Below are 10527 nucleotides of genomic sequence, written 5' to 3' on the forward strand. Positions count from 1 at the left end.
TAAGAATGCAGTTAACACATTTTCCACGTGCACTTAAAGCTATTCAAAAAGTTCATCGGGAGCATTTAACTGACTATAGTATACAAAGCTGAGCTACACTGCTGTTATCCCAGTCTCCTTAATGACTCACACAATTCTTTGAAAAACCAAGTCAGTCTCAAAGCAGGTCATTTGCTTTTTTTTTTTTTTTTTGTCCACTAGAGCCCTTTATTATCAACATACGAGGCACTGAGAAGTAAACAGTCACATAAAAGCATATGGTTCATAAAGCAGTAAGTAGCATTCTAAAGAGATTTAGTGTTTTCCTAGACTTCTAGGAATACCAGTTAGGAGAAGTGAGCTAGATTCATACTTCCTACAGCTGTGATTCCTCAAACCTAACAAAAAAAACCCATAAATAAATACATTTGTCTGTCACTTTGTTCTTTTTCTATGCCTGATAAACAGCTATTGCAGATGGTTGAAAGAAAATTGAAACATGAAAGAAAGTACACCTAAAGTTAAATCCTTCCGCTGAAGTTCATATAGTGCTAAAGAGTTTCAGAACAAAGCTAATAACATCCATAGTCACAATTTTAGCGTAACAGTGGAAGGTTAAGGTGTGGCTCCAACATTCAAGGGCTGTTTATTGCTGAAAGTACTCAGACTCCAAGGAGATGCAGCATTTTATTGGAACTGCTGAGACAATCATGTAAAACTGTTACCAGTAGAACAGTAAATCAGCACTATGTTTATCACAGGAGAGCTCTGATATCTATTGAAGCGGGACAGGTGAGATAGGCAATTTTGCAAAGCAACTGAAGAACCTGTATTTTTGTACTTTCCCATTACTTTTGTTGAATGCAGCTTTCCTCTTTTTACTGATGTATCCATTAGCATTTCTTCAATTCAGGAACATTTTAAAGTGTTATTTTAAATGCTATACAACCTTGAAATCTTGCTGGATAGCTTCCTTCCAGTGGCATTTTTCTAGCATTCTGCCTATCATTGTACCAAAGGTTAAGTTTTCCTCTGGTAAAGGTGCATACACAGTAAGACCAGAATTATGGAGTAGCTAACAGTAAAGGTAAGTACTCTGGCTCACAGAGTACTTTCAGTCCCCAAAACAGAATGCTCTTCACAACATTTGCAGATAACCAGATGATTAGGAACAAAGCGAATTAAACTTAATAAACTTAACTTACATTCGTAGTAGTAACAATCAACTATAATTGATATGTTTGAGAGCTCTCATAACATAACTGACTTAGAGTTGAGAATCTTGCTTCCAAGGATACTCTTATGAGTAAGAGGAGGAAAGGAATGCACTGGCTTCCAGTATGTCTACAGCTGACACTGCTACCCTTCAAGCAACTATGGAAACCCTGTAGAAAGGACTCCAACCAATTCTGAGTTCTTTACAACACTAACACTTTTATTATAGGCTTCAATATGAAACTAACTGTTACATAAATAAGATCTGTACAAACATGGAAAACATTTGATCTTAAGTAGCTGAAGTTCGCTTGTGCCAACCACAGTCAGACGAAGCAGAGAAGTCAGAAAATTTTGCTCATCATCTTTTTCATCAGATATTTCTGACATATTTACAAAGTAGGATGTCTTCCAAAGGAGTTTTAGTGGAATCACCTTCGTTATAAAAGTAATATGTCTTCCACATCCTTAAGAATGAGTCACTTGATTAAAACCAAAACCCATTTTGTTTTATATCCCATTAGTCACCTAGAGATAGTTGCATAGTGTAAGTTTGCTGGCTGAAGGAATTCCTTTCTTATAGTTTTGTTAGCATCACAGAAAATCTCAATAACCACCAACAAACTTCTCGTTATATTTTGAAAGAGATTTCTTCCTGGTGGAATTGCGTTTAGCATCTTTTTTCTGCTTGAAAATTGGAGAATTCAGAAAACATACATCTGTAAATGGATCTCCTCTTCTGAGTTTCCTGTTTAAAAAAAAAAAGCTTATTTGAGTTCTGTTCACTCCTTTATTGAAAACATTAACTTCCCATTAGTAAGTTCAATTTCATATCAACTATTTCACACTGCCAACTCCTCTTTGAATATTCTGCTAATAACTTATTAACAATATTTAAGTACCCCTCTCAAATCATTTTTTGATGAATTATCATTAACTTCATATCAAACAAAAACAACAACAACAAAAAAAGACACCCACCCTGCTATACTTGGTTCCTTATAGCTCACAGCAAGCGTACAGCTTCTGCGTTTGCGTTTTGGAGATGGGGGTCTTTCACCTGCAGGGCCAACAGCTGCATTCCCATTGTTTATGAGTGATGAAGCAATATTAGTAACATCACAGAGATGACCATGAAATGACTTAGAAGGTTGCCCTGCAAAAAAAAAAAAAAAAATTAAGAAAATGAGTCGTGCTTCATCAAAAGTTGCTTAAGACATCTCAGGCAAACATAATGGACAGGCAAACTTAACGGACAATGTCAATGAATGTACCAGACATGAAGAAACTCAGATATAACTATCATCTCTACCTTTCAATTTCTCTCAAATTAGGCTTTTGATCTCCCTTTTCTGCCTCAGCTTTAATACACCTTGAAATACAACTAAAATACAACTAAAATACAATGTTAATTCATTACTGAGCGATTTCGTAAACAAAATTTATCTTCAATTTCTTCTGTGAGGAAAAAGGTGGACAAAAGAATGAATCCAATTATTTTCAGCAACATTATTCTGTTTCTATTAAAAAAATGAAGTAAAGAAGCCTAAACCCTTGGAACAATGGCAAATCTCAATGAAACACTGAAACAATTACAGAGCACTTTCCAAACTTACTCATAGACTTTTCACTTGATTTACTGCTTTCAGTCTTCTTTTCAGTCTCTTCTTTATGGAGTTTCTGCTCACGCTGCGCCAGGCATCTTTTAGACCTTGGCCTTACACGGATTGGTGATGTGTCCATCTTGTCCACTGAACTTTTCCTTTTTTTTGATTTATAAGGTACATAAAGGCTATCATCTGAATCTCCTTCAGTATCACTCAACTCAATGGTATTAGATTCAGATGACGACTCTTTGCTGTTCACATCAGTATCTGTGCCATTCACCTTATTTTGTCGAAAAGGTGTAACGTGGACACTCTCTTCAAAATTGAAGTCATAAGCATCACTGGAACCACTCAAGAAGTCCAACTTTTCTTTGGAAGTCTCTTTACCTTGTCTTTTCTTTGATCTTGGTCTGGAAGTATCTTTAGTCCCTCCCATTTTCACCTTCTGATCCTTCTCTCCCCTTACTTGAGAGTCTTCTCTGCTTTTACATGCACGCTGTTTAGGATCTGAACTGCTGCCTGAACTGACCGTTGCAGTTTCAGAATCCATCTGCCTTAACACCAGCTCTGAACCTTTGTCCACCTGAGAAATACTTGAATGTATGTTTTCTGCAGTACACACATCTAGACTTTTCTCAAGCCCGATTTCATCCTGTTCAAAAGGCTCTTTAGCTGAATCAGGTGCTTCCAAATGGTCCAAGACACCAGTGCAAAGTTCATCTCTATCTGTCATCTTCAAACAGCGGCGCCTGGTAGACACATTCTTTGTTAACACATTACCAAATCCATCTTCTCCACTTGAAGAAACATTTCCCAGCACTGATGCTACGCTGTACACATGAAAATCAGATGCTTGTCCTTGTAATTGAAAAGCAAGAGTCACATTAAAGCCAAATAGTAGCAATACAAAGAAGTTTTATTTAAGTTCTTAATCTGTCAAAAATTAAGACTATCTTAGAATATGCAAATCTCTTGAGAAAATTCTAATATATAGCCATCAAGCTAAGTTATGTTAAACATACAAAGTACAACCTCCAGACAGAAAGTAGTTAAGAATATTACATCAGGATTTTCCTGTACTGTTTTATTTGGAGAGGTTACCCACAGATCTTTTATTTTTCTGATTATTTTGCACTTTTATCAGTTGTTGAATTTTTAATTGCATGACTAAAGATTCATTTACTCTGATCAACTGTTTGGTAGATTAATGAAACTAGGTTGCAGAAATATAGAAGAAAAAGCATTTTCAAGCTGATCCCCTATTTTGTTACGCACCTTCATTCAAAAAGCTTACCAGCTTGCCAGCATTGTAAAGCTCAGACAGTAATAAATGAAGATTACTTGCCAATTACAACAGAAGCAGTAATTCCGTCTTAAACACATATTCACACATATTTTTCCTTGCTTTTGAATAGAGCAATGCCAAATACTTTGATTTGTTTACCTTTGTCTGGAGTTATTTTGGTTAAGAAAATGTCATTGTCAAGTTCCTGACAGATCTCAAACACAGAATGACCCAGCTCACTTTTCTCACAGTCAGCTTCCAAGCTACGTCGAAGTACTTGATCATCAGCATCAGCACGCTGTGGAAGCTCTCTAGAGAAAATACTGAAGGTTATATTTACTGAATAACAATATATTTCATAACAACAAGCTGCATCTATTACATGGAATTTCTTCCCTTTCTCACAAAATTAAGTTTACTGTAATGGAATTTTCAAATATAAATATGCATTAACAAAAGATACTTACACAGAACTTCTCTTTCTTATGCCACTGGAATTATTTTCAAGCACTGAAGTAAGCACTCTCTGACTCTGTGGAGAAATTAAATCTTACTTTGACTCAACAGCTGAAATAAACTTGGGCTACTCTCTAAAATGTTTATATGGCCCAATTGCACACAGAAAAGCCAAAAGGACTCTTGGTTGCTTTTATTTGCTTCCTGGCTGGCTAACATAAAACACTGTGGGATCTCACACAGTTCCATCAAGACAACAGTAATCCCTAGCCCAGTCATACATAGCTGGCAGGGTAAGGAACTGTGAGGACGATACAGGGAAGAAGACACAAAGCCATGGAGGATCAGGGTGCACCCTTCACCCTACAGCAGAGCCTCAGTCCTGCTACACACCCACACAGAGGTACTACTCTGACCTCCAAACTGAGACTCAAATCTCAAAAACTGAAGTAGCGCAGATACATACAAAGGAGGAAGGGGAAGAATTAACAGAAAACCCCACCTCCCCACAGAGGAAAAGGTACTTACTACACCTCTGGAACACAAATCCTTTGCTGGGCCAAGGAGATCAACTGACTCCAGTAAATTCTGAGAAACCTTTGAAATTATCTCACTCAAGGCTGACAGTCTAGTCTAATGGACAAGAGAAGGAAAACAACATTGCTGCTGTTATACTCAGGTATCGGCTACTAATGTAATATCCTCTCACCAATATTATAAGACAACAAAATTCTGGAGATAGTGTATAAAATACCTGTATCATGTCTTTTAACTGTGATTACAAATAAAGTTCTGTGCATTAAGTTCACTTTTGTGAAATGTTTAAATTCACAAAGATATTACTGGATTACTTGCGCTGATTCTCAAGGCCAGCTTCACCAAATTATAAAGATATGATTAAAATACCTCAACGAGTCCTTGTGCTTGCCTGAACGCAAGCCTTCTTCGCAGGTCAAACATCTGAAACTTCAGATCTTGATACTCTTTCCTTAGCTGTATGATAATAGCTTGAGCATCCCTCAGTTTGAGCTTTTCTTCCTGCAAAGCCTGAGCCAGAGCTTTGTTGTTGGCCTGGAGGCTTTTCATTTTCACAGAGCTGGTGGCTGCAACAAGACAACATGCATTTCAACTTGGTTAAAGAAAGAAACTACAAAAACCATACACCAAGATATTCAAGTATCTTACTTGCTCTTTTGCACTTCACAGTTGAGATCTGGCTGATTTTACTCAACGTCATCCATTTCTGATTTCTCTTCTCCTTCATTCGTTCCTTTATATCGCTCAGACTGTCTTTGAAGGGCTTTTTCAGCTGCTCAGCCATTTTCTAGCTTTCAAAACAGAAATGGCAAAGAGCTCATTCAGCTGCTGCTCCACAGCGCTCCACAAGGCCACGCCACGGCGGGTGGCAGCGGACCCCTGCGCGGATGGGTGCCCCGGCTGTAGGCCGCGGTCGCACCGCTCGCTCCCTCCCTCCCCATTCCCGGGGGGCTCGTGGCGGGCACGGCCCGGTCCGGCCCGCGCAGCACGCCCAGCCGCAGCGCCAGCTTACCCGAGAGCAGCGCCGCCCGCGCAGAAGTGACACGAGCAGCGGAGTGTCCCCGCGCACAGCCGGGCGGTTGGCGCCGATCCCCGACGTTCAAAACGCAGCGCCGCGGCCGCACATTGGCGGATGCAGCGCACGGCGTCACGCGCAGCCAACGCTCGCATCCGGGCCGCGCCGAGGCTCCGCCCGCCCACAGGGGTGGTGCTGAGGGCGGCCTGCGCGGGGCGGTCGTTGGGGCTGGCGGCCTGAGGCGGGGGTGGAGGTTGTGTTGTAGCCCGACGTGCAGGGATGAGAATTTCGCTGGGTACTCTGCTTGCTCTCCGGCGAAAAGAAGCGGAGACAGAATGCAAGATGTTTATTCAACAGCAAAAACGGGAAAGGAAGAAAAAGAATATTAAATGTTCAACTGTTGTAGCACATAACAAGTTGACAGTAGTGCTTTGCCTCAGTCTTAACCGGTGGTTAGGCTCCCCATGTCTGCCATCACCCTTACCCTCGAGGTGCGGGTGAGAGGAGTGGATTCCGTCTCACTGTAACAGTGGAACAAGTCCAAGACCTCCTCATGAAACTGAATGTATGTAAATCCATTGGGCCAGATGATATCCATCCTAGGGTTCTGAGAGAGATGGCTGATGTGGCTGCTGAGCTGCTCTCCATCATATTTGAAAAATCATGGCTGTCCGGTGAAGTCCCCGGTGACTGGAGAAAGGGAAACATTACTCCAGTTTTTAAGAAAAGGAGAAAGGATGACCCGGGGACAACAGGCCAGTGAGCCTCACCTCTGTGCCTGGGAAGATCATGGGGCGGATCCTCCTAGAAGCTATGTTATGGCACATATGAGACAAAGAGGTGATCAGCGACAGCCAGCATGGCTTCACCAAGGGCAAATCTTGCCTGACCAATCTAGTGGCCTTCTATGATGGAGTGTCAGCATTGGTGGACCGGAGAAGGGCAGTGGATGTCATCTACCTGGAATTCTCCAAAGCCTTTGACATGGTTCTTCACCACATCCTTCTCTCCAAATTGGAGAGGTATGGATTTGAAGGATGGACTGTTCGGTGGATTAAGAACTGGTTGGCTGGTCGCAGCCAAAAGGCTGTGACCAACGGTTCTATGTCAGGGTAGAGGCCGGTCACGAGTAGTGTCCTCCAAGGCTCAGTCTTGGGACCGGTGCTCTTAAGCGTCTTTATCAATGACATAGATGATGGAATTGAGTGCACCCTCAGCAAGTTTGCAGATGACACCAAGCTGAGCAGTGCAGTCGATACCTTGGAGGGAAGGGAAACCATCCAGAGGGACCTGGACAGGCTGGACAAGTGGACCCACGAGAACCTAATGAGGTTCAACAAGGCCAAGTTCAAAGTGTTGCACTTGGGCTGGGACAATCCCAGATATTTATACAGACTTGGGGACGAACTCCTTGAGAGCAGCCCTGCAGAGAAGGACTTGGGGGTCTTGGTGGACAAGAAGCTGGACATGAGCCAGCAGTGTGCGCTGGCAGCCTGGAAGGCCAACTATGTTCTGGGCTGCATTAAAAGAGGAGTGGCCAGCAGGGAGAGGGAGGTGACGTCACCCTCTACTCGGCTCTTCTGAGGCCCCATCTGGAGTACTGCGTCCAGGCTGGGGCCCTCCCAGCGTGGAGCTCTTGGAACGAGTTCAGAGGAGGGCGACCAAGATGATCAGAGGGCTGGAGCACCTCTCCTATGAAGAAAGGTTGAGGCAGCTGGGCTTGTTTAGCTTGGAGAAGAGAAGGCTCCGGGGAGACCTCATTGTGGCCTTCCAGTACTTGAAAGGAGCATATAAACAGGAGGGGGAATGACTATTTACGAGGGTGGATAGCAATAGGACAAGGGGGAATGGTTTTAAACTGAGACAGGAGATTTAGGTTAGATATTAAGAGGAAGTTTTTCACTCAGAGGGTGGTGACATGCTGGAACAGGTTGCCCAAGGAGGTTGTGGATGCCCTGTCCCCAGAGGCATTCAAGGCCAGGCTGGATGTGGCTCTGGGCAGCCTGGTCTAATGGTTAGTGACCCTGCACACAGCAGGGGGGTTGAAACTCGATGATCTTTGAGGTCCTTTTCAACCCAGGCCATTCTATGAGCCCTTCCCAGACTTCCTAATCCCATTAGAACAACTCCTAATCCCTGATGGCGTAGTTTAGAAGAAAATACCCCAAAAGACTCCCAAGGAAAGCTTGTTCTCACAAACTTATTTTATAAAAGAAACTGCTCCAAAATTCCATTGATGAGCTGCCAATAATGTGAAATTTGTGTACAGAAAGGCCATTAGGCATAGAAAAAAGTGAATGTTAGATGGGGAGAGTGCAGGTACAGATTGTGATTCTTCACCTCCTTGCAGTCAGATGAGTGTTTTCCTCAGTTATGTCACTTTGAAATGATGACACTGACTGACCAGTGTATGCTTCAGCTCACTGACCATGGACTTTGATTAAACTCGCTTTATAATAGGAGGAAACAAAACAAAACAACAACAAAGCCGTAGCTTATAGTGTTAATGGTATGTGAGAAATGAGCATTTCATAGCTACTGTGTTTTTATTAACAGTTATTCTTGCCTGCTTGACTTTATTCATGACAGTTTGGGTGCGGTGTGGCAAGCTGATTTTAAACTGGAAAAACTCTCATGATTGTGACGGAAGCCATAGTCCAGCCATGTCCATGTCGGCTGCATGCAGCCTGGCCCAGCCTGCCCTGCAGCTGCCCCCTGCCCTGCACCATCATGGCAGTGGCTCTGCCCCACCAAGTGACCCAGCTTGGCCTTGGGTGCACACCCATTGCTCACAACAACCAAACATCGGTTGGTTCCCTCTCTTATCAGAGAGGAGTATCCCCCACTTCACAGTCACGCCTTATTTATATCATTTTGGCAGCGCGTTCATTTGTGAACAATTATTGTCAGGGATGATTATAAATATATAAATAAATACTTATATTTATTTATATATATACATTATATATATTTAAATATATAAATATTTAAACAAATATTTAATTAATATAATATTAATATATAAAATATTAAATATTTAAATATTAAATTAAATAATTAAATATATTAAATAAGAAGTTGTGTTAGTTATATATGAGAACTATATTACGTATTTTATATGCAACCCCACACAACTCCTCCTCACTCAATGCGGCCCTGGCAAACTAAAAGGTAGGAAACCCGTGCCATAGTCCATGACGCACATGCATATCCTTTCCTTCTGGGAAGATTTGATTTATTTTCTCCAGTTCATTATACCTAGCCTCATCTGTGTTGCTTTTACAGTAATGCAAATAAACATCATTCACCTTAGTCTCTTAGTTCATCAGTGGTTAATGAGTTTGCATTTCCTTTCAAGGAAGAAGTTGCTCTGCAACTACTCTTCATTATGCTGTGTGAAGATCCCTTTTTGAGACAAGAGATAATGTCAAAAAGAATCATACTTTCTTTAGGAGTTAGCATGAGAAATTATGAGCAAATTAAGCACATTAGACCCTCTCTTTTGAGTTTACAGGTTCACACAAGGCTAGAACAACAATTGTAGCTGCTCTTTGCATTTTTTTACTCCTTTCTGTCTGCTTGCTTAGTCTACCAAACACCAACCCTTTCTTCCAGCCCCTAGGTAAACCTCACATCACCAAACAAAAATTCTCATAGGCTCAGTGAAATAAAATCTATCAGATATTGAAAATCATATTCTCAGTAGAAATACTGGTTTCCTGATAATGTACAATTAACCTCTCCTCTACTTCCTACAGGCCTCTCAGTTCTATAGGCAATAATTAGGCATGTCTGCTCAACAGTGGCTAACAACCTCATCTGGACTCTTGCAAGCTGGTCTCTTTAAACATTATATTAAATTCTCTAATAGAATTCAGCTTCTGTTTTGTTATTGTTTTTGGTTTTTCAGCTAAGCATCAGCTATTCTAACCAAAAGTAATACATTTTGCTACGACCTTTATTTCACTTAAAGCTAAAATGTTTTGCATTTGCCCAACTAGCAATTAGTGGTTTCCAGCAATGCTGGTAAGGTCTTATAACCATTAGTCACTCATCCGCTTAGCACAAATGCACTGATTGTGATTAAATGAACCATGCTTTGAAGAAGAATGCTTCCCTCATTGCTATCCACATGCTACTCTTGATTACTTATTCTTTTTTTTTCCCCCTTGAGTATGCCTATACCAAGATTAAAGAGCCTCTCATTACGTTTTTTCTTCTTAATTCTTTTTTTTTTAATGTCCAAATTATATATCCTGATAATCTGATTTTAACTGTTAGCAGTGTATCTTTATTTTTGTGTTATTCTCAAGACATTTCTTTTTCCATCAGGTTATTTGCAGGTTAGACTCTCCATGTTATTTTGTAGTATTTATAATATCAGATTCCTAGTAGTGAATTTTTCTGACTCAACTGATTCTTTGCTGTAAGCA

General features: G+C 41.0%; 1 protein-coding gene across 3 annotated transcripts; it reads right to left on the reverse strand.

Annotated features, from left to right (window-relative positions):
* Window positions 208-6647, reverse strand: SGO1 (shugoshin 1). 3 transcript variants are annotated; one of them, XM_021385451.1, is made up of 9 exons: window positions 6092-6647; window positions 5728-5866; window positions 5449-5645; window positions 5071-5175; window positions 4554-4618; window positions 4246-4409; window positions 2811-3659; window positions 2176-2350; window positions 208-1942 (listed from the first exon to the last, which is right to left on the reverse strand). In XM_021385451.1, the coding sequence occupies exons 2-9, from the start codon at window positions 5861-5863 to the stop codon at window positions 1801-1803; spliced, it is 1833 nt and encodes a 610-aa protein (XP_021241126.1). In that variant the 5' UTR covers window positions 5864-5866; window positions 6092-6647; the 3' UTR covers window positions 208-1800. The 3 variants fall into 3 exon arrangements, with proteins under 3 accessions (XP_021241126.1, XP_021241125.1, XP_021241128.1); XM_021385450.1 differs by having other exon boundaries at window positions 209-1942; window positions 5728-5870; window positions 6092-6644; XM_021385453.1 differs by having other exon boundaries at window positions 210-1942; window positions 4246-4397; window positions 5728-5870; window positions 6092-6640.

Source organism: Numida meleagris, chromosome 2, assembly GCF_002078875.1.
Source record: "Numida meleagris isolate 19003 breed g44 Domestic line chromosome 2, NumMel1.0, whole genome shotgun sequence".
In the NCBI taxonomy this organism is placed as follows: Eukaryota; Metazoa; Chordata; class Aves; order Galliformes; family Numididae; genus Numida; species Numida meleagris.